At 50.3% G+C, this 25,009-nt stretch overlaps 1 protein-coding gene across 1 annotated transcript in view; it reads right to left on the bottom strand.

The window, feature by feature from the left end:
- Positions 1–25,009, bottom strand: part of LOC146058638 (transient receptor potential cation channel subfamily M member 2-like) — a 183,064-nt gene that overhangs the window by 32,036 nt on the left and 126,019 nt on the right. The window contains exons 18-23 of the mRNA XM_083170911.1: positions 23,135–23,158; positions 19,611–19,800; positions 17,459–17,577; positions 13,106–13,241; positions 11,117–11,288; positions 10,386–10,566 (exon numbers count right to left, since the gene is read on the bottom strand). Coding sequence (XP_083027037.1) covers positions 10,386–10,566; positions 11,117–11,288; positions 13,106–13,241; positions 17,459–17,577; positions 19,611–19,800; positions 23,135–23,158 — 822 coding nt within the window. The remainder of the gene's footprint in view (positions 1–10,385; positions 10,567–11,116; positions 11,289–13,105; positions 13,242–17,458; positions 17,578–19,610; positions 19,801–23,134; positions 23,159–25,009) is intronic.

Here is a 25,009-nt window from a genome sequence, read left to right as displayed (position 1 = left end):
AAGGACTGCCCTCCAGTAGTAGGAAATGACCTACGTGGGGGAGGGGCTGCAGTGGGCAGTAACTGAGACTTACCCCCTGTAGCCTGTGAAATCATTTTGTCCAGCTCTGGACCGAAGAGGGCCTCGCCAGCAAAGGGTAATGCCTCCACCGCCTTCTTGGAGTCGGCATCTGCATTCCACTGTCTCAACCAAAGAGTACGGCGAGCAGAAACTGAGAGGGCAGAGATACGAGCCGCAAGCATACAAACATCTGAAGAGGCTTCTACCAAGTCACCTGCAGCCTCCCGTATGTGTTCCACTAAGAGCAACATATCACTTGCCCCTGGGTCTAGAGAGGAGGCCACCTGGGATGCCTATACCTCCATGGCCCTATTGACCCAACATCCCACTTGTGCTGGACGTTGTAAAAGACCAGCGGCTGAATAAATATTCTTCAGAGCACTCTCTAACTGCCTATCAGACACATCTTTAAGGGTAGAGGCTCCTGGGATGGGTAACACTGTCTTTTTGGACAAGCGTGATACCGAAGAATCAACAGCAGGTGGCGTCTCACATGACTTTCTAGCATCCTTAGGAAAAGGATAGGCAGTGAAAAATCTCTGAGACACCTGAAACTTTTTGTCTGGGTGTAACCAGGCTTTCTGCAAGTGTTCATCCACCTCCTCTGAGGCTGGGAAATATGCAGACTGTTTCTGCTTTTTAGCAAACACTGAGGGACGCGCAGCCGGTCTCACCTCCTCTGTGACATTGAGGGTTAACCGGACTGCTTGTATTAAGTCCTCTAAACCCTGAGAGGGGACATCAGTGTCCTGTATAAGCGGAGCATCAGGCTCAGCATCAGGCTGAGCATCAGGGTCATTAAATTCACCCTCCTCTAGAGCTGGCATGTCATCATCTGTATCGTCTAACAGAGGGACCTGAGGAAACATCCTATTAGCAGAAGCCAGCCTAGGGGGAGGGGGTGTAGAGGTGTCTGCATGCAATGCTCTAGACAAACTCTCCACAGCAGAGGTTAACTCTGCCTGCTGATCCCTGGCTGCATCCCTATCCTGTCTGGCCGAAGATAACTCAGAAGCTAGCTGAGAAATCACTGTAGACAACTGGGAAGCCCATACAGGCGTATCCTGCCCCGACGTAGATGGAGTGGGGGCTGGGGATGCAGCACATGAGGGACATAAAATGGCGCCCTCCGCGTGTGGCGCAAACTTATTGCTGCACTTCTGGCACGCAATCTTTTTACCAGCCATCATACACTCAGCAATCTTACCAGAAAGGAGAGAAAGATGGAAATACCGGACAGGAGAGGAGGTATAGAAAAAAGGCAGAGTCTGCCACGAGCCCGATACGCGCACTGTATATAAATATAACTTGCGCCGGCTAAGGGACCTTTTTGGACACAGTCCAAGCCGCCCTGACCTCCTATGTCCCGCTGTGACTCACTGAACCAGGGTCACCGGCACTTCAGACGCCTCGAGGGAGCCGCGGATCACGCTGCTGCTTCAATGGCTGCCGCTCCTACAAAGAAGGAGGAAGCAGAAGTACCCAGCATGCCGCGCTCTCGCTCCTCAGGAATGGCGCTGTATTTAAAAAGTGCGCTGCCGCGGCTTTTTACACTGACTCCCCCGCTAACGGGGAATCAGTGTTATACTTACCCCTGCCATGGCTGTCGGGTGCGGCGTGCTGACTGGTCCTCGAGGCGCGCTGCAAGCAGCGGCGACGGGACCTCAGGATCTGTGGATCCTGCAGCCAGGTACCGGAGGCAAGCTGCATGCAGCTGCGACCGGACCCGCCGACAGCGCCCTCGTCGCAGGCAGGTAGGGACAGGGAGCTACCTGCCTGTCCTCTTGCTGATTGTAGCATCATTTACATTAAAAATATATAAAGCTCAGGAGTGAGCCTTGAACGCACCCAGCTCCCGCAGGGCACATGCTAAGACTGCCTAGGAGAGGAAGTAGAAGGGGAGGAGTTAGTCACTATTAATTTATTCTAAAGTGCCCAAGCTCCCTGTGGTCGCCTTCTATTCCCCACTGTAACTCTCCAGTGTCACCTAGTGGAGGAAAGAGAAATATACAATAAAAGTTAATGTTCTTCATTTGTTCTAATGGACTGTTCACACTGAAATAAAGACACCAACTCTATGGTTAACAGTGGTACCAGAGAAGTGTAGCCAGACAATTCTGTGGAGGCTATCCTGCCAGCTTATTTACTAGTGAAAAAAGGTACCAATTTCAGCAGCAGTGTTACTACAGAAAGAGCCGATTGAAGGGATACAATGTTTCTGTTTTAAATACTTTATACAGTGACTACAGAGTTGTCATAGTGGATTACAAATACTTAGGGGAATAGACACCTCAACGTGGGACCTAAAAATCCTGTAAAAGAAGGGACAGTTAAGGTGACTGCAGTCGCAAAAGGGTTAACCCAAGACTATTATAGTCCTAAATAATTATTGCGCAATAATTAACCTAATTGAGTAATTAGAGGCCTCATAGAGTAGGAAAAGTGCTGTGGAAATGTTTAACATTGTAATTGCTATTGATACATTGTAAGTGCATAGGCAGCAACCGTTTTGCCCTGTTGCAAAATAGTAGCATTAGTTAAGGAATTGATATTGATGTTAATATACTTTACCACTGTTAGAAGGAAAGTGATTTTATTGCTTATATCTATATATTGTTACATTGGTGCCGGATTAACCTTGAATTTCCTCATACTCAAGGGAAGCTGAGTTCCAGTGAAATAAAACCGTTATATTGTTGTATTGGTGTAACTTATTGTGGTGAACTGTTAAAGTCTGTTAATAACAAAATACCTGTGAAGAAGACAAAATACTTACCCGTAAAGCAAAGGATACTTACCTGGGAGGGTATCACATATGGAGATAGTGAGTACACACTGGACGCAGGCCACACTGCTACCCCTTATACTGGTGCATCTGAGGACGCCGCATCAGATCACCAGGTGAGTGGTCCATGAGACGGACAGGAAATCTCTGATAGAAGATGGAGACCCTGGCCTCGTCATTCTTACAACAGGGGCTGTCGCACCGCCCTCCACACCTACACCTGGCCATTGACATCAGACGATGCAGGACCCACACGTTATATGTGCAGTGTGGGTCCAGAGCACACAAACAACATCGGTACTTTGTATACTCTTATCATTTGCTCAGGCCCAGGACACTCAGAGTCATACACTTGGCCTTTTCTGGGTGTCCTGGGGCTGGGCGGGTAAGAATCATTAGATCACCGGCATTATGGTCGACATGCATTTAGGTCGACATGGGTAAGGTCGACTTTGAAAAGGTCGACATGTTTTGTTTTTTTACCGGAATGTCAACACAGTCATTTTATTCTCCCACCACGCCCTAGTGGATGGTTGGGAATGAAATACCGCATGTCGGCACATTTTGCCTCAAAAAAACAATAATAAAAAAAACACATCGATCTAATGACCCTGTTGACCTAACCCATGTCAACCTTCCTGCATGTCGACGTTGTCATGTCGACCATCATGCTGGTGACTCAATGGCTGTATCCTGTTATCTTGGATGGACGTGGTGGGATAGGGGATAATCCAGCCTTTGTCCCTATAACCAGCGTAGTGTGTGTGCACTGTCCATGTGAGCTGGAGTGGTTATAGGATCAGGTCAGTCCACACATTGAATAGCGTGACCAGTGATTAACCAGATAAAACAACTGTATGTGTGTGAGACAACAAAGGGTTAATGCAGTGCAACTCAGATACATGCAGTAGGGTACAGGTCCAGCCGGGAGCGGGTTCACAGAGACAACGTGTGGTGATTGCTCCTTCTCTGTCTTGTCCCTAACAGTAGGTGTAGCCCAAGGTTGTATCATGGTTCTCTCTATGCATCCTCTTTAAATGATCTCATTAATTCTTAACTTCCAATATCATCTCCACTGTCTCTTCCTATATGTGCCAGCACTACCCCTGCATCTCCTGGTCCCTCCTACAGCCCAATGAGTGCCGGATCTGGGGGATGGTTTATCTCCACTGTCTCTTCCTACATGTGCCAGCACTACCCCTGCATCTCCTGGTCCCTCCTACAGCCCAATGAGTGCCGGGTCTGGGGGATGGTGTATCTCCACTGTATCTTCCTACATGTTCCAGCACTACCCCTGCATCTCCTGGTCCCTCCTACAGCCCAATGAATGGCGGATCTGGGGGATGGTGTATCTCCACTGTCTCGTCCTATATGTGCCAGCACTACCCCTGCATCTCCTGGTCCCTCCTACAGCCCAATGAGTGCCGGATCTGGGGGATGGTGTATCTCCACTGTATCTTCCTACATGTTCCAGCACTACCCCTGCATCTCCTGGTCCCTCCTACAGCCCAATGAGTGCCGGACCTGCGGGATGGTGTATCTCCTCTGTCTCATCCTACATGTTCCAGCACTACCCCTGCATCTCCTGGTCCCTCCTACAGCCCAATGAGTGCCGGACCTGCGGGATGGTGTATCTCCTCTGTCTCTTCCTACATGTTCCAGCACTACCCCTGCATCTCCTGGTCCCTCCTACAGCCCAATGAGTGCCGGATCTGGGGGATGGTGTATCTCCACTGTATCTTCCTACATGTTACAGCACTACCCCTGCATCTCCTGGTCCCTCCTACAGCCCAATGAGTGCCGGACCTGCGGGATGGTGTATCTCCTCTGTCTCTTCCTACATGTGCCAGCACTACCCCTGCATCTCCTGGTCCCTCCTACAGCCCAATGAGTGCCGGATCTGGGGGATGGTGTATCTCCACTGTATCTTCCTACATGTTCCAGCACTACCCCTGCATCTCCTGGTCCCTCCTACAGCCCAATGAGTGCCGGACCTGCGGGATGGTGTATCTCCTCTGTCTCTTCCTACATGTTCCAGCACTACCCCTGCATCTCCTGGTCCCTCCTACAGCCCAAAGAGTGCCGGACCTGCGGGATGGTGTATCTCCTCTGTCTCTTCCTACATGTTCCAGCACTACCCCTGCATCTCCTGGTCCCTCCTACAGCCCAATGAATGCAGAAGCTGGGGGATGGTGTATTTCCTCTGTCTCTTCCTACATGTGCTAGCACTACCCCTGCATCTCCTGGTCCCTCCTACAGCCCAATGAGTGCCGGATCTGGGGGATGGTGTATCTCCACTGTATCTTGCTACATGTGCCAGCACTACCCCTGCATCTCCTGGTCCCTCCTACAGCCCAATGAATGCCGGATCTGGAGGATAGTGTATCTCCTCTGTCTCTTCCTACATGTGCCAGCACTACCCCTGCATCTCCAGGTCCCTCCTACAGCCCAATGAGTGCCGGATCTGGGGGATGGTGTATCTTCACTGTCTCGTCCTATATGTGCCAGCACTACCCCTGCATCTCCTGGTCCCTCCTACAGTCCAATGAATGCCGGATCTGGGGAATGGTGTATCTCCACTCTCTCTTCCTACATGTGCCAGCACTACCCCTGCATCTCCTGGTTCCTCCTACAGCCCAATGAATGCCGGGTCTGGGGGATGGTGTATCTCCACTCTCTCTTCCTACATGTGCCAGCATTACCACTGCATCTCCTGGTTCCTCCTACAGCCCAATGAATGCCGGGTCTGGGGGATGGTGTATCTCCACTCTCTCTTCCTACATGTGCCAGCACTACCCCTGCATCTCCTGGTCCCTCCTACAGCCCAATGAGTGCTGGACCTGCGGGATGGTGTATCTCCTCTGTCTCTTCCTACATGTTCCAGCACTACCCCTGCATCTCCTGGTCCCTCCTACAGCCCAATGAATGCCGGATCTGGGGGATGGTGTATCTCCACTCTCTCTTCCTACATGTGCCAGCACTACCCCTGCATCTCCTGGTCCCTCCTACAGCCCAATGAATGCCGGATCTGGGGGATGGTGTATCTCCTCTGTCTCTTTCTACATGTGCCAGCACTACCCCTGCATCTCCTGGTCCCTCCTACAGCCCAATGAGTGCTGGACCTGCGGGATGGTGTATCTCCTCTGTCTCTTCCTACATGTTCCAGCACTACCCCTGCATCTCCTGGTCCCTCCTACAGTCCAATGAATGGCGGATCTGGGGGATGGTGTATCTCCACTGTATCTTGCTACATGTGCCAGCACTACCCCTGCATCTCCTGGTCCCTCCTACAGCCCAATGAATGCCGGATCTGGGGGATGGTGTATCTCCTCTGTCTCTTTCTACATGTGCCAGCACTACCCCTGCATCTCCTGGTCCCTCCTACAGCCCAATGAGTGCTGGACCTGCGGGATGGTGTATCTCCTCTGTCTCTTCCTACATGTTCCAGCACTACCCCTGCATCTCCTGGTCCCTCCTACAGTCCAATGAATGGCGGATCTGGGGGATGGTGTATCTCCACTGTATCTTGCTACATGTGCCAGCACTACCCCTGCATCTCCTGGTCCCTCCTACAGCCCAATGAATGCCGGATCTGGGGGATGGTGTATCTCCTCTGTCTCTTCCTACATGTGCCAGCACTACCCCTGCATCTCCTGGTCCCTCCTACAGCCCAATGAGTGCCGGACCTGCGGGATGGTGTATCTCCTCTGTCTCTTCCTACATGTTCCAGCACTACCCCTGCATCTCCTGGTCCCTCCTACAGTCCAATGAATGCCAGATCTGGGGGATGGTGTATTTCCACTCTCTCTTCCTACATGTGCCAGCACTACCCCTGCATCTCCTGGTCCCTCCTACAGTCCAATGAATGCCGGATCTGCGGGATGGTGTATCTCCACTCTCTCTTCCTACATGTGCCAGCACTACCCCTGCATCTCCTGGTCCCTCCTACAGCCCAATGAATGGCGGATCTGGGGGATGGTGTATCTCCACTGTATCTTGCTACATGTGCCAGCACTACCCCTGCATCTCCTGGTCCCTCCTACAGCCCAATGAATGCCGGATCTGGGGGATGGTGTATCTCCTCTGTCTCTTCCTACATGTTCCAGCACTACCCCTGCATCTCCTGGTCCCTCCTACAGCCCAATGAATGCCGGACCTGCGAAATGATGTATCTCCTCTGTCTCTTCCTACATGTGCCAGCACTACCCCTGCATCTCCTGGTCCCTCCTACAGTCCAATGAATGCCGTATCTGGGGGATGGTGTATCTCCTCTGTCTCTTCCTACATGTGCCAGCACTACCCCTGCATCTCCTGGTCCCTCCTACAGCCCAATGAGTGCCGGATCTGGGGGATGGTGTATCTCCACTCTTTCTTCCTGCATGTGCCAGCACTACCCCTGCATCTCTTGGTCCCTCCTACAGCCCAATGAATGCAGAAGCTGGGGGATGGTGTATCTCCACTCTCTCTTCCTACATGTGCCAGCACTACCCCTGCATCTCCTGGTCCCTCCTACAGCCCAATGAATGCCGGGTCTGGGGGATGGTGTATCTCCACTCTCTCTTCCTACATGTGCCAGCACTACCCCTGCATCTCTTGGTCCCTCCTACAGCCCAATGAATGCCGGACCTGCGAAATGATGTATCTCCTCTGTCCCTTCCTACATGTGCCAGCACTACCCCTGCATCTCCTGGTCCCTCCTACAGCCCAATGAATGCCGGGTCTGGGGGATGGTGTATCTCCACTCTCTCTTCCTACATGTGCCAGCATTACCACTGCATCTCCTGGTTCCTCCTACAGCCCAATGAATGCCGGATCTGGGGGATGGTGTATTTCCTCTGTCTCTTCCTACATGTGCCAGCACTACCCCTGCATCTCCTGGTCCCTCCTACAGCCCAATGAGTGCCGGACCTGCGGGATGGTGTATTTCCTCTGTCTCTTCCTACATATGCCAGCACTACCCCTGCATCTCCTGGTCCCTCCTACAGCCCAATGAATGCCGGATCTGGGGGATGGTGTATTTCCTCTGTCTCTTCCTATATGTGCCAGCACTACCCCTGCATCTCCTGGTCCCTCATACAGCCCAATGAATGCAGAAGCTGGGTGATGGTGTATCTCCTCTGTCTCTTCCTACATGTGCCAGCACTACCCCTGCATCTCCAGGTCCCTCCTACAGCCCAATGAATGCCGGATCTGGGGGTATCTTCTCTGGATCTGGGAGCTGCAGCCTCTGGAATAAGCCACCAAGGATTCAAGGTAAGGAATTAACCCTTTCATGCATAGAGGCCACTACAGTGGACACCTGTATTTAAATAACCCTTTTTAAAATAACATGCTGGAGAAATGCTCACCAGCACCAAGATATTTTTGTTAAGGTCCAGAGGAGAGATCTTTGATCCCGAAGACTTCTCTATATGCTCCTAGATTGAAAGAAGCCTTCCTCAAGTCATTCCTTTGGAAACCAGGATTAAAATATCTGATGCCTCTTCATCAAGAGATGGGTTCTGTTACAAGCCATGGCTGTGCGACACTGGTCCCTGCCATTTTCCACCCAGTGGTTTACTACAGGCCATAATGGCACATGTGCACTGTTGGTGCTAGCCATTGCTAATCACCAAGATAGCAGCGTGCTTTCACCTAGCAGCTTGCCTGTGGTTGCTGAGCATGCAGGAAGTTGGCCTTGGATTACAATGGAGCTCTATGAATCAGATCTATGAAATTAATGCTTTACGTGGGATTAAGCAGGAAAGGGGAGATGAGAGGGGTGTAGAGGGATAACAGGGTAAGGGGGAGGGGGGTGAATGAGAGTGGAGGGGTGAGAAGGACAGTGTAGTAAGACAAGAGGGGAAGGGGGGAAGAGGAGAAGGGGGGAGAGGAGTGGGGATGGGGAATGAGGGGATGGGAGGAGGGGGAGCAAGGATTTGACTGGCTTCCCCCTGGCAGGTCTGCAAATGCACTCACAAGCACCTTTTACTGGTGCAGGGCTCCCCTACTCTTCTGTGCTGGGCTGTACCACTTTGCAGCAACATGGTCCCCTGCTCTCCTTCTTGACTCTGAGGCTCGTCTGGGGTGCAGTGCTTTACTACTGCTCCCTGGGTGGTGCCGGAATTTATTGCTCCCGGGGAAGTGCAGCCTTTAATGCTCCTCGGGTGGCGCTGGCTCCACGCGCTGCTCCCCAGCAGTGCCATCCTGACCTTTACTTCTCCGATTGCAGCGCTGGGCTCCTCTGCTCCCTGGATGGCACCGAGCTCCTCTGTTCCCTGGATGGCGCTGGGCTTCTATGTTCCCTGGATGGCACCGGGCTCCTTTGCTCCCTGGATTGCACCGGGCTTCTGTGTTTCCTGAATGGCACCGGGCTCCTCTGCTCTCTGGATGGCACCGGGCTCCTCTGCTCCCTGGATGGCGCCGGGCTCCTCTGCTCCCTGGATGGCGCCGGGCTCCACTGCCTTCTGGATGGCGCAGGGCTCCACTGCTCCCTTGATGGCACCGGGCTCCTCTGCTCCCTGGATGGCACCGGGCTCCTCTGCTCCCTGGATGGCACCGGGCTTCTCTGCTCCCTGGATGGCACCGGGCTCCTCTGCTCCCTGGATGGCACCGGGCTCCTCTGCTCCCTGGATGGCACCGGGCTCCTCTGCTCCCTGGATGGCACCGGGCTCCTCTGCTCCCTGGATGGCACCGGGCTCCTCTGCTCCCTGGATGGCACCGGGCTCCTCTGCTCCCTGGATGGCACCGGGCTCCTCTGCTCCCTGGATGGCACCGGGCTCCTCTGCTCCCTGGATGGCACCGGGCTCTTCTGCTCCCTGGATGGTGCTGGGATCCTTTGCTCCCTGGATGGTGCCGGGATCCTCTGCTCCCTGGATGGTGCCGGGATCCTCTGCTCCCTGGATGGTGCCGGGATCCTCTGTTCCCTGGACAGCGCCAGGCTCCACTGCTTCCCGGGCGACACAGGGCTCCAGTGCTCATAGGACAGAGCCAGGATGTACTGCTTCCTGGCCCTGAGCTCCAATGCTCCCCGGCGCCTGTGAATGGCCGCACTGAAATATTAAATATAAAACCGCAGAAAATAAAAAGATCAAGAGGTTGCAGGGGATAGCCTGCTGGGGCCCGGGCCCCATAGCAATTGCATCCCCTGCACCCCCTATAGTTATGCCACTGCTCTTACCTGCCATGTCACAGGCTGGGTTTGAAAAATACATAAGGGTAAATTCCACTGTGCGCTCTCCTACTGTGATATACGTCATGTAACACAGATGAAAAAACGATGGAAATGGAAATATGTAATGGTAAAAGGTCATTTATTTTATTCTTACCGTAACTGTCACAGGTTGTGCTATGCTATATAATACATTACTGTCTGGGATTAAATCCAGGTGGTCTTCTAAATACTGGTGAGCATATCTAGCTCTAAGGGAACAGCGGGTGACTCTGATTGGTTGAAGACCTCGCCAGCTATGACATCCAGTTCTCATATTATCCATTCCTATTGGGTCATAACAACACCATGCAGAATCACAGCACATATACCATGGAGTATTACTCTTACCCAACTATCGCGATCAGAACGTTCATCGCAAGAAGTGTGCCCAGCATGAGGAACAGACACAATAAGATTATAGTCAGCCATTCTGGAAATAGAGGGATTCCGTTGCCATCGTTGTATACACATTGCGATAGATCAGGGTCGCTTCCATCTTGGGTACATTCTTTAAGGTCAATGTTCAAACCTGAAGAACAAATATAAAAACAAATCTGTTATTAAGGGGCAGATGTATTAAGCCTGGTGAGGAGATAAAGTGGAGATAAAGTAGAAGGTTATAATGCACCAGCCAATCAACTCCTAACTGTCATTTTTTGCTTAATCTCCTCCCCAGGCTTACTACATATGCCCCTTGATCAGTGGCGTAACTGTAAATTTTGTGGTGCCCCCCCAGCCGTGCACACTCACCATCAAATGTCACCTCTGCCCTCTCTGCACCCTGCAGACCCCACTGCCCTCTCTGCCCCCTGAAGACCCCACTGCCCTGTGTGTGTTGGTCACGGCACCACTGTCATAGCACTGCGGCACCCCAGGGAGCAACGGCGCACAGTTTGGGAACCTCTGGGTTAGGTACTTTCAGTGCGCCCACCCGGTGCTGGCTCCCCCAAGCCGCTGCAGTGGCTGCCGCACTATAGTTACGCCACTGCCTGTGATCCTGTGCATTGGATGTACAGCCAGAACCTCTATTATCATTGTCTTACGTATCACAACCTGTCCCATAGCCCAAGGTAACTTACCGTCCACGTCTAATGGACGATCCCCGAAAAGTGTCAGGTACGGATAATAGACAACGTGCCGAAAGATCCAGTCCCAATTTGTCTCATTAATATAGAGAATGGCCTGCTTCGGGACCCCGTAGGCAATAATCAGAATAAACAGGATGAAGACGTAGAAATAAATTTCCTTCAGCTGGGAAAATAAATTGATAGAAGAAACACTGATCACTTCATGGTATTCCCATCACATGTCCGTGACACTCCCGTCGCATGCCCGCGACACTCCCATCCCATGCCCGCAACACTCCCATCACATGCCCGCAACACTCCCATCACATGTCCGCGACACTCCCGTCGCATGCCCGCGACACTCCCATCCCATGCCCGCAACACTCCCATCACATGCCCGCAACACTCCCATCACATGCCCGCGACACTCCCATCCCATGCCCGGGACACTCACTTCACGTCCGCGACACTCGCATCCCATGCCCGGGACACTCCCATCCCATGCCCGCAACACTCCCATCACATGTCCGTGACACTCCCGTCGCATGCCCGCGACACTCCCATCCCATGCCCGCAACACTCCCATCCCATGCCCGCAACACTCCCATCACATGTCCGCGACACTCCCATCACATGTCCGCGACACTCCCGTCGCATGCCCGCGACACTCCCGTCCCATGCCCGCGACACTCCCGTCCCATGCCCGTGACACTCACATCCCATGCCCGCGACACTCGCTTCACGTCCGCGACATTCGCATCCCATGCCCGCGACATTCGCTTCACGTCCGCAACACTCCCATCCCATGCCCGCAACACTCCCATCACATGTCCGCGACACTCCCATCACATGTCCGCGACACTCCCGTCGCATGCCCGTGACACTCCCGTCGCATGCCCGCGACACTCCCATCCCATGCCCGCAACACTCCCATCACATGCCCGCAACACTCCCATCACATGTCCGCGACACTCCCTTCCCATGCCCGGGACACTCACTTCACGTCCGCGACACTCGCATCCCATGCCCCCGACATTCGCTTCACGTCCGCAACACTCCCATCCCATGCCCGGGACACTCCCATCCCATGCCCGGGACACTCCCATCCCATGCCCGCAACACTCCCATCACATGTCCGTGACACTCCCATCCCATGCCCGGGACACTCCCATCACATGCCCGCAACACTCCCATCACATGTCCGCGACACTCCCGTCGCATGCCCGCGACACTCCCGTCCCATGCCCGCGACACTCACATCCCATGCCCGTGACACTCACATCCCATGCCTGCGACACTCGCTTCACGTCCGCGACATTCGCATCCCATGCCCGCAACATTCGCTTCACGTCCACAACACTCCCATCCCATGGCCGGGACATTCGCTTCACGTCCGCAACACTCCCATTCTATGCCCGGGACATTCGCTTCACGTCCGCAACACTCCCATCCCATGCCCGGGACACTCCCATCCCATGCCCGGGACACTCCCATCCCGTGCCCGGGACACTTTCATCCCATGCCCACAGGTGTATTGCACGCCCACAATTGCATCACAATCCCATCGCATGCCCACAATCCCATCACATGTCCATAACACTGCCATCACACGCCCGTGACCCTCCCATCACACAAAGGTCCAGAAGCTGATGCATCCCCCGATTATCAGTAGCTCCGAATAAAGCAATTGCAGAGTGCGCACATGCTGCATCATGTGCCTAGATAGAGGAGGAGGACACACAGATCCGCCTCATGGGCGTGTAGCTTGGCTTCCGTGTTTTTACTATAAGAGACATGATGCCCGACGTCCTGCAGCTAGCGTGGAATAGGTGTATAGCCCAATACTAATTATGATACATACACAAGAAGCGGCACAAATACTGGGCAGAGACTGAATTAGAATAAAGAGGGATTTCCCAACTTGTACATAATATTAATAACAAGAACAATACCTGAAACATAACAATGGTTCACAGGACAATGTCCAAATAGACGTCTTACCATGCGTCGAAAAATGATGATCTGCCTCCCCTGGACCTTACTGACGGTGAAGATTTGCAAAATACGAATACAGAAGATGATGTAGGCCACAGAGAGGAAAACTCGTCCCAGGTATACCGTATCTGCACGAACCAGCCTAGGAGAGTCATACAATCACAGAGTCATTGTAGAAGATGGTTAGAGGCCAAATTCACAACATTCCCTACTGACGGAGGCCCTAGTTCCATTCCTGGCTCAAGGAGAACAGAGGTCTGAATACGGCCGAGGACACATTCCCTACTGACGGAGGCCCTAGTTCCATTCTTGGCTCAAGGAGAACAGAGGTCTGAATACGGCCGAGGACACATTCCCTACTGACGGAGGCCCTAGTTCCATTCCTGGCACAAGGAGAACAGTGGTCTGAATACGGCCGAGGACACATTCCCTACTGACGGAGGCCCTAGTTCCATTCCTGGCACAAGGAGAACAGTGGTCTGAATACGGCCGAGGACACATTCCCTACTGACGGAGGCCCTAGTTCCATTCCTGGCTCAAGGAGAACAGAGGTCTGAATACGGCCGAGGACACATTCCCTACTGACGGAGGCCCTAGTTCCATTCCTGGCACAAGGAGAACAGAGGTCTGAATACGGCCGAGGACACATTCCCTACTGACGGAGGCCCTAGTTCCATTCCTGGCACAAGGAGAACAGTGGTCTGAATAAGCCAGAGGACACATTCCCTACTGACGGAGACCCTAGCTCCATTCCTGGCTCAAGGAGAACAGTGGTCTGAATAAGGCCGAGGACACATCCGTACCCAGGTTTGTGGCTGATGTGCGGCATTATACAGAGTATATATTGATGGGGTTATGGAAGGTTGTGTTCCTACTTACCCCGGGGTACTGCAAGGCTCTAGCCATTGTAGAAGATGGTTAGAGGCCAAATTCACAACATTCCCTACTGACGGAGGCCCTAGTTCCATTCCTGGCTCAAGGAGAACAGAGGTCTGAATACGGCCTAGGACACATTCCCTACTGACGGAGGCCCTAGTTCCATTCTTGGCTCAAGGAGAACAGAGGTCTGAATACGGCCGAGGACACATTCCCTACTGACGGAGGCCCTAGTTCCATTCCTGGCACAAGGAGAACAGTGGTCTGAATACGGCCGAGGACACATTCCCTACTGACGGAGGCCCTAGTTCCATTCCTGGCACAAGGAGAACAGTGGTCTGAATACGGCCGAGGACACATTCCCTACTGACGGAGGCCCTAGTTCCATTCCTGGCTCAAGGAGAACAGAGGTCTGAATACGGCCGAGGACACATTCCCTACTGACGGAGGCCCTAGTTCCATTCCTGGCACAAGGAGAACAGAGGTCTGAATACGGCCGAGGACACATTCCCTACTGACGGAGGCCCTAGTTCCATTCCTGGCACAAGGAGAACAGTGGTCTGAATACGGCCGAGGACACATTCCCTACTGACGGAGGCCCTAGTTCCATTCCTGGCACAAGGAGAACAGTGGTCTGAATACGGCCGAGGACACATTCCCTACTGACGGAGGCCCTAGTTCCATTCCTGGCACAAGGAGAACAGTGGTCTGAATAAGCCAGAGGACATATTCCCTACTGACGGAGGCCCTAGTTCCATTCCTGGCACAAGGAGAACAGAGGTCTGAATACAGTCGAGGACACATTCCCTACTGACGGAGGCCCTAGTTCCATTCCTGGCTCAAGGAGAACAGAGGTCTGAATACGACCGAGGACACATTCCCTACTGACGGAGGCCCTAGTTCCATTCTTGGCTCAAGGAGAACAGAGGTCTGAATACGGCCGAGGACACATTCCCTACTGACGGAGGCCCTAGTTCCATTACTGGCACAAGGAGAACAGAGGTCTGAATACAGTCGAGGACACATTCCCTACTGACGGAGGCCCTAGTTCCATTCCTGGCACAAGGAGAACAGTGGTCTGAATACGGCCGAGGACACATTCCCTACTGACGGAGGCCCTAGTTCCATTCCTGGCACAAGGAGAACAGTGGTCTGAATAAGCCAGAGGACATATTCCCTACTGACGGAGGCCCTAGTTCCATTCCTGGCACAAGGAGAACAGAGGTCTGAATACGGTCGAGGACACATTCCCTACTGACGGAGGCCCTAGTTCCATTCCTGGCACAAGGAGAATAGTGGTCTGAATAAGCCAGAGGACACATTCCCTACTGACGGAGACCCTAGCTCCATTCCTGGCTCAAGGAGAACAGTGGTCTGAATAAGGCCGAGGACACATCCGTACCCAGGTTTGTGGCTGATGTGCGGCATTATACAGAGTATATATTGATGGGGTTATGGAAGGTTGTGTTCCTACTTACCCCGGGGTACTGCAAGGCTCTAGCGGGGGTGCCTGCGGTTACAGGCCCAGGGCTATATAGTATTACAGTGCTATGTACAGCCAGTGGTAGTGGCTGCCAATCATTAAAGTGGACATATTGCACCACCACATAACCTACAGAATGGACGGCAGGTACTGTACGCACAATTTATTTATTGTGTTCAATAGAGAACTTTTATCCTAAAGGTGGCCTGATTCAAGAATGAAGCAATGGAGGCCGGAACGTGGGGCTGGGACAATGAAATGTGGTTGTGTTTCCTGTTCACCCATCACCCATTCTCCCCATACCCTCCTTGTTCAGTCCTTTGTTACCAGCTACAGTATTTCTTCCTTGTGTCCTCCCTCATGTTGTTCCTTCTTACCCCTATTGTCCACCAAAGCCCTTTCCTTATGCCATGAAGCCTGTGCCCCATGTGCCACCACCACAGCAGCCGCCACCACCACCTCCAGCCCCACAGGACACTGTTCCCACTGTGGATAAACTGGCATTACTCTTCCACCATTTTAGGGAGCAACAAAAGGTTTTTTTCTATGCAGATACAGTCACAATTGCATACAGTATACAGGCATGTTATAAAACATTTTACTCAGCAAAAGCTGCATGTGCATTTTTAATTAGAACAATGATGAGCATACGAGGAATAGTTACAGGGACAAAATGGACATGTACAGTACATGAGCTATTGTGACAAATCCAAGTATATACATTTTTTATTTTGTAATTGTGCAGTTACCGTATACTGTAAGTGATTTTAAACATTGCCGAATACAACTCACCCAAACAAACAGGCTCTAATCATGTCTGACTTTATACAGCGGTTTTGTGTCCGATGAAAGAGACAATATAATAATCATTAGAGAAGCCATTTTGTCTCTTGTTTTAGGAGTTATAATAGATGCTGACACTCTGTATTCTAGTCCTGAACCCAGGGTAGCCGAGAGGAATGCCGGGCCTCGGTATTATTTTTTGGGGGTGGCCTAAGTGTTGGAGGTGTAGCCACCTCCCACGCTTAGGCCATGCCCCCAAAATGTTTACAGAGGGGTGAAAGAAAACTCTAAAAACGTGAAACTCAGCAGCAGCAGCACACACCTACAGCATGTGCTGTGCTGACAGCAGGCTCAGCATAAGCTCCTGAGATCTCTGTCTACTGTCAGCAAAGCACATGCTGTAGAAGTGTGTGCTGCTGTTGCTGTCCTGGAGGGATGGAGGGGGAAGGGAGGGTGGGACCAGGGCCCCTGCTGGGCCCCACCAGCAAGCCCGGGCCTGGGTAATTAGTACCCCCCCCCGTCTCGGCTGCCCTGCCTGAACCAGTAAAGTTATAGACCCCCACTTTACTATCAAGATAACATGAAGAAAGGCTCAGAGCATAGGAATGTCTTGGTACCAACAGACACCAAAAGAGGAGGTGGCGGGAGGGTGAGCAGGACCCTGAAACAAAGTATCAGTCTCTCTCATGTATTGCTTATCTAAATATGACGTATGGAAACTGTATATGCATGTATATATCCCTGGACAAAATAAACGAGAGACCAGACGTGTGTTGGAATCGCAACTTGTGTGTGCGAACTTCATTCGTCTCTCACTCGATTGATATAAGTCTTACAGATCTATGAAGGACCTTGTTTAAGAGTGAAGTTTATCTTCCACACCGACTTTCAAACTCCGCTCCCGTCACATCGGCCCAGCTTGCTTAGCATTGGCAAAACATCGGGACCCAACATTTTACCGGCCACTCATATTCAGAGCTGAAAGCTTCACAAACTCGGACCTAACCCCCCTCTCCTTAAATCCTGGACATGATCTATACCTTCACCCAGAGACCAGCTCTTTCACCAATACCAGGCAGAAAAGTCGCTGATGCTCAGTGAACAGAAACAGAAGGTAAACCGGATATTTTCTGTTGTTCCTCTAAAGTCACAATTATTGACATGTCAGTACATCTACCCCCAAATCTAACTCCCCTACTGTATGGTCACAATCTCACCTGCAGATGACTCCCACAGCAAACAAACACAATGCCAGTGTGTCCATCTGGTTCCAGAAATTGGTGAAGAAACGGAAAGCCTTTGTCAGAAACCCGTATCCGACCGGATCATAAAATAACTGCAAATAGATAAATCGCGACCGTCAGAGGAATCTTCACAGGGAAAAGGCAGATGATACAGAGAGTAGAAGCACATACAGTACAGTGTTCCCTTCTGATGAGGTTGCATTAAGCAATGAAACGCGTTGCTGCTTTTCTGTCTACAAACATGAAAGGTCTGGGAGCTAAGCCAGAATTATGAGGCCACAATAATAGCTAACAGACTGTTGCAAACAACGTTTGGATGTATGCACCAAGTAATCATATACAATAGCTATTGGGGGCCGTCGTATTATAGATATAGTAAACACAGCTATTGACTGAGCAATTCACATTAGACACTTATCTGTTATTGTGATTGGTGTTCTCCTCTTGGTGTTCTCCAGCAGTCTGGTACATGGGTGACTTCATAATGGATTGGATCACATGACTTGCCCTGCCTACTAGCTTCCAGTAACATCAGTCACATGTTCCACCCAGCCAATCATTGCCTATAGCCCCCTATAGAAACTATGATCTGCTGACATCACATTGCCAGTACCACATCTCTCTCAGAGTAACAGTACCCAGAATCCTTTATTTCCTGTAGTCTGATGCAGCTCTGCACCCAGCACACAATTCCAGTGTAGCTGCCGTCTGCTCCAAGATATCCTATATACTGCTACAACCACATGGACAAAGTGCAACGGGATTGGCTGCGCTATATAAGAAACTAAATACATAATATAGTCTATTGCATTTCTGGTACATTATTAAGACAAGGTTTACCATGCCCACTTGAAAAATGAAGAAAATTGTTAGTATCAACTGTGTTTTGGTAACTGATTATAGAAATGTTGCAGCCCTCTGAGGAAATTGTAAGTTTCAAGGGGATACGGTCACTAGGTCTAGAGCATGATGGTTCACAAGCATTAGGTCTACACCATTAGGTCAACATGCATTTACATCGACATGCATTATGGTCAACATGCAGGAAGGTTGACATGACTATAGGTCAACATGGGTTAGGTGGACTGCGTCAATAGGTCGACACATGCATTAGGTCGACACCAATAGGTCGACACACAAGGAGGTCGGAATGACTATAGGTCAACATGGCTTAGGTCGCTCTTATGACCCTGTTGACCTAACCCATGTCGACCAACAGTCATGTTGATGATCCTGCATGTCAACCATAATGCACGTGGACCTAAATGCATGTCCACCTAATGGTGTCAACCTAATGATTGTCGACCATCATGCTTTCTACCCAATGATCTATACCCATTTCAAGAAATTAACAAAATTGTAATCAATCAGTTTGCAAACATAAGATTCCAATTATTATTGTCCAAATGAGAAACAAAAGCCAGTGATTGGTTCTCAACCCCATGCCAAATATTCACCACAGTACAGTAGGTCTGATCTAAACAGGCCTTCCCATATAAATTGTTGCCCATTGATTGATAAGTAAATCTAGGAGCAAACCTGGTGCCCATGGCCGTTCCCACCACATGAAGAAGGAAACTGTCTTCAAACGTTATATAATTGTATGTTAGAAGAAAAGGGATTGCATCTAAAATACCATAACTAAGGTATTTAGGAATATCTATATCCACTGCAAAATAACTAGCCATAGCTTCGTCTCCCAAGCCATGAGGTATGTGGTCGTACAATGCCTGCACATCCAAAGAAATAATTGAGTAATTTGATTTCCATTTATTATCTTTTATAATATTTAAAAGATGCATAATATCAGCAATATGGGATTATAAGACACAAGACACAAAATATATGTAAAAAAATGCTAAATAAATGCATACATAAAATAAAATGGGTCCCAGATATCTCCAAAAAGCAGCCATGTGGGTTGTCACAGTTATGGTTCTACCCTTTTTTGTAACTTTGACAATGACCTAGACAATTTCCGCAATCATACTGTCTATAAAACCACTGGTGAACTATGAGGCGGTTGCAGTTTGACCCCTAGGGATGTATGTTGGCCCACCACCTCTGTATACGTGGTGTATTGCAATGCATAGAGTATAATATATATATATACATTGTATAGTACCTGCCGCAGCTCCTCGCACAGGAGGGTGATGACCCAGGCGTACAGGAGATATTCTCTCCAAGTCGGGTATCTCTGGAAATCAACTATTATGACATAAGCATAGAGCCACAGGAAGCCGACATATGACACAACATTATAATAGAACTTGATTATTGGGGCGTTGAAGAAGGCCAGGAACTTCCATAGGCAGCTGTAGGGTTTAGGTCTGTGGGAGAGAAAGAGACATTTCCCATTAGAACATACAGTATAACGGTATCTAACGTCATTCAGCCGCAGAGAAGACCACGAGGCCCGAGGATGCATGAGATAACCTTTTGCAGGGTGTAGATGCTTAGAGCTAAGTTTGGGACATATGGTGATGACATTGATACAGTGGTGGAAATAGAATGTTGGCGTTTTATTACTACAAATGCAGAATACTATTAGTGTATATCCCAACTGCATTAATTAGGTCTGTCCTGCTTCTCTGGCAATGTCCTGTAGGCCACAGTAACATACAGGCAGTCGGCAGGTTGGGGGAAACTAACCACCACTCTAGCTACTGAGTGCAACTCTATGTACATTTGCTACAAGGAGGGGCTCTGGGCCAACCAGCAGCTGCCAAAGTGCTGGGCTCACCCCCAGATCATCATCATTATCATAATCAGGGAGCATGCCCTTCTCTTACACTTGTGACTAGGGTGAGATAACATATAGTGGAAATAATAATAATAAGCATCACAAGATTTATGGATAGCTAATCCTAGCCACATTCGTACCAGGCCAGACAGCCATCTTGTTACAATTGATGGCATAAGCAATAGGTGGATATGTGATGATCATCATCATCATCATCATCATCATCATCAGAGGTGGAAGAGGCTAAGACAGTAGAGCTTGGAATGGACATACTGTATTAATATCCTTACAAAAATATTTGGGGCAGACTAGATGGGCCAGTGGTTCTTATCTGCTGTCACATTGCATTTCTATGATGCATCAAATCAGTAATAAAAGCAGCAAAACACCACAAGGAACTGTTTAGTAAGTGCAGAGAACAACAGAGGCAGGAAAAGCAAAGGGAGACTCAATAGCTGCCAGAGGGGTGCAAGCTTGTCTTCCACATGGAGGGCTGCGTTACAAGCTGGTTGCAGATCAGCAAAATGAGACAAAAAGCCAACAGGAGGAGGCTTATCAATAGGTCCACAAGAAGGCAGCAGCTGGTCTGGAGCTGAGGGCAGTTTGGAGGCAGCAGCTGGTCTGGAGCAGAGGGCAGTTTGGAGGCAGCAGATGGTCTGGAGCAGAGGGCAGTTTGAAAGCAGCAGATGGTCTGGAGCAGAGGGCAGTTTGGAGGCAGCAGATGGTCTGGAGCTGAGGGCAGCTGGAGGCAGCAGATGGTCTGGAGCAGAGGGCAGTTTGGAGGCAGCAGATGGTCTGGAGCAGAGGGCAGTTTGGAGGCAGCAGATGGTCTGGAGCAGAGGGCAGTTTGTAGCCAGCAGATGGTCCCGAGCAGAGGGCAGTTTGGAGCCAGCAGATGGTCTGGAGCAGAGGGCAGTTTGGAGGCAGCAGATGGTCTGGAGCAGAGGGCAGTTTGGAGGCAGCAGATGGTCTGAAGCAGAGAGCAGTTGGAGCCAGCAGATGGTTTGGAGCAGAGGGCAGTTGGAGCCAGCAGAAGGTCTGGAGCTGAGGGCAGTTTGGAGGCAGCAGATGGTCTGGAGCAGAGGGCAGTTTGGAGGCAGCAGATGGTCTGGAGCAGAGGGCAGTTTGGAGGCAGCAGATGGTCTGGAGCTGAGGGCAGTTTGGAGGCAGCAGATGGTCTGGAGCTGAGGGCAGTTTGGAGGCAGCAGATGGTCTGGAGCAGAGGGCAGTTGGAGGCAGCAGATGGTCTGGAGCTGAGGGCAGTTGGAGCCAGCAGATGGTCTGGAGCTGAGGGCAGTTTGGAGGATGCAGATGGTCTGGAGCTGAGGGCAGTTTGGAGGCAGCAGATGGTCTGGAGCTGAGGGCAGTTTGGAGGCAGCAGATGGTCTGGAGCAGAGGGCAGTTTGGAGGATGCAGATGGTCTGGAGCAGAGGGCAATTTGGAGGATGCAGATGGTCTGGAGCTGAGGGCAGTTTGGAGGATGCAGATGGTCTGGAGCTGAGGGCAGTTTGGAGGATGCAGATGGTCTGGAGCTGAGGGCAGTTTGGAGGTTGCAGATGGTCTGGAGCTGAGGGCAGTTTGGAGACAGCAGATGGTCTGGAGCAGGGGGCAGTTGGAGCCAGCAGATGGTCTGGAGGAGATGGCAGTTGGAGCCAGCAGATGGTCTGGAGCTGAGGGCAGTTTGGAGGCAGCAGATGGTCTGGAGCTAAAGGCAGTTTGGAGGATGCAGATGGTCTGGAGCAGAGGGCAGTTGGAGGCAGCAGATGGTCTGGAGCAGATTACAGTGACTAGGCGGCAGCTGGTCGAGGGCTGTGGGCAGTTGGAACCAACAGGTGATACGAAGCATGAGGGCAGAAAGGTCACATAAGATAAAAGGATCAGCAATGCCATGAGTAGGCCACATGGAGCAATGGTGGCCATGGGACCCGGAATGAGGAGACCAAAACCACAACCTGGACCACAACCATGCATGCAAATGTCCAGACGCCACCATACAGTAGGTCACAGCATTGACACTTTCACCAGCCACATGCGAATGATTGAGTGAATCAGCAATTCTATACCAGCCACTATCACCAACGCACCCTGACTACATTACATCTGCATCTGAGTGGCCAACCACCTAGGAACACCACCTTGTTGTGGGTGTCTATGGGACTGGCATTGTCATGTAATGTTTATGGTATTCCGTAAGAAGTGTACATGTATATAACAAAGACACAATATGAACATAGTCCTAGTGTTATGGCAGCTCAGCCCCAGAGGTTTATACGGCTGCCGGACTAATTGTAAAAACTTCTTCTTACCTGTGAAGACTTCTATTGATGAGGAGATGACACTTACCGCAATGGCCGTGACGGTGATCTGCATCTGCTGTTCCTGTCTCTCAGGATCTCGTACACTCAGAGTAGTGTCTGTCATGCCATCCTCTCAGGATTACTGATCTTATTCCTGCTGTGTGCTAAATTCTCCCAGGAGACAGGAGGGAGCTGGAACCCGCTGTGGAAGAAGTTTTGTGGTCTCCGGCAGTACATATACCCGGGGGTGGTGAAGGGGAGGGTTATTCACGAAGGTATGTTTAAAAGAATGGGGGTGAATACTGTAAGCCCCAGGGGTTAGGGGGTAGAGCTTATCACCCAATGCAGCCAATTCCTCCAACACTGTGCCTCTGCTGCTCCCGCCCTCCGGCTATTGGCATTAGGAAGCACTTGCTAGCTGGAGCAGACGTATTTATCAACAGGCAGGTGGTGGGAATCGGTCAGGAAGAACGGGAACTGGGACTGGCCCAGCAGGAGCCTTCCCACTTTACCAGTGGACCAATCCACTGCTCGCATCTAATAACTAAGTCTCTGTGACCAAATATAACAGCACAGATTTACATCAGTATCCCTTCCAGGTCACAGAACCATACTGCACAGATAACAGATTCCCTATCATAGAGCATAGGATCTCCTCCTGCTCTAGACACAGAACCAGGGGAGAAAGCTCATGTTAGTGTAATCTGTTCAATGTCTCAGTTCCTCACACTGATCCAGACAACAATGTGTAATAGTTAGCATTGCCAACTACTCAGGTCTTGGGTTTGACCCCCAGCATGGCTCTAACTGTGAGGATTTTATATGCTCCGCCCATACCTGTGTAAGTCTCCTCTGCATTCTCTGGTTTCCATCCAAACACATACTGGTAGGTAACAATAATTCCCACTAGTGTGTATGTGTGTACCTGCAGCAGGGAACATAGAGTGTAAGCTCCACAGGGGAACTGTTGTGAATGGCCAAATGTACTCTACAAAGTGCTGCGGAATATGTGTGTAATATATATATATATATATATATATATTATATAGCAATGTCCAGAAGGCGAGCACCCACGGCTTTCTTAGATGTAATGAATCACTCCATACAGAGTTAGCAAGCTTTCGGGCTTTATTATGCCCTTCTTCAGGCAACAAACGACATAAAAATATACACAAGCTCTCACCTTATATATACATGTGCAAACAAGACAATTAGCGCCGCGCCGCTGTTCAAATCAGCGTGCGTTCCAACAGAGACTTCCGGGTACTGCTATCCCGTCATGCCACTCTCTCGGAACAAGCACGCCGTTGTCACAGCAACGCGTAGCCACATACATTACAAAAATGAAACATTTGTAACACAGTGTAACACAAGGTACATTTCACTGATATTACAGACATGAGTTACAATTAAATACATAGAAGCAATACAGTTAAAGGGACAAAGGAAATGTGTCATTGGCGGCAGAATGCTAGAGCACGGGAGAGAGATCAGACATATTAATTCAAAAATACATTTAGATTTATATGATCATTTAAGCCTTTAGGCTTTACTGTATCCAGAGTGTGAATCCATTTGGATTCAAGCTGTAGTAGACTTTTATGCCGATTCCCCCGCCTCTTACTCTCAGGAATATGGTCTATTATAATGGTCTGAAAATTAGAAATATTGTGCTTAGCTTCAGCGAAGTGTCTGGCTAAAGGCTGATCTGATTGTTTACCAGCAAGTGCATGTCTGATCGATGTCCTATGCATTGCCATTCGCTCCTTAAAGGGGCGAATGGTTTTGCCGATATAACATAGTCCACATGGACATTTTACTATATATACCACGTAGGGAGTACTACATGTCACAGCATGCCTAATAGTATATTTTCTACCGGATGAAAAAAACATTTAGTGGCCACCATGTGTCGACAAGTCTCACACCCAACACATTTATAGCAACCGGGCTCTCTCCTACGGATTCTGGCATCTACATTAGTATGTTCACTAATATCTGTATGGACCAACCAGTCACGCAAACTTTGACCTTTCCTAAAGCTGGGCATAATTCTCGTATGTTTCAAACATTTCAAATCCCTGTCACTCTGCACTACCGGCCACAATTTCTTGGTCCAATAACTGACATCCTCCTGGGCTTTAGAAAAATTCTGAACCCAATGGATGACCTCATCTGTATTGGAATCACTATTTTTGCAGGCACGTATAAGGGATTGCTCTCTCGTAACACCATTCACTTTACTTCTGGCAGCCATGAGAGTTTGTTCTGAATAGCCCCGTTGCCTAAATCTATTAGTCATTGTGTCTAAAGTAGTGTCCAAAACCTGAGGGTCGCTGGTGATGCGCTTGGCGCGCAGGTACTGTGAATATGGAAGGCCACAAATTGTGGCAGGTGGATGGTGGCTCTCAGCACGCAGAACACTATTCCTATCTGTGCTTTTAGTATAAAGCATGGTGGAGATCACATTCTCATTCAACATGA

Source organism: Crinia signifera, chromosome 2 (genome assembly GCF_055691185.1).
Source record: "Crinia signifera chromosome 2, ASM5569118v1, whole genome shotgun sequence".
Lineage (NCBI taxonomy): Eukaryota > Metazoa > Chordata > Amphibia > Anura > Myobatrachidae > Crinia > Crinia signifera.
The sequence above is the reverse complement of the archived record's forward strand: the minus strand, read 5'-3'. Positions and strand labels throughout refer to the sequence as shown.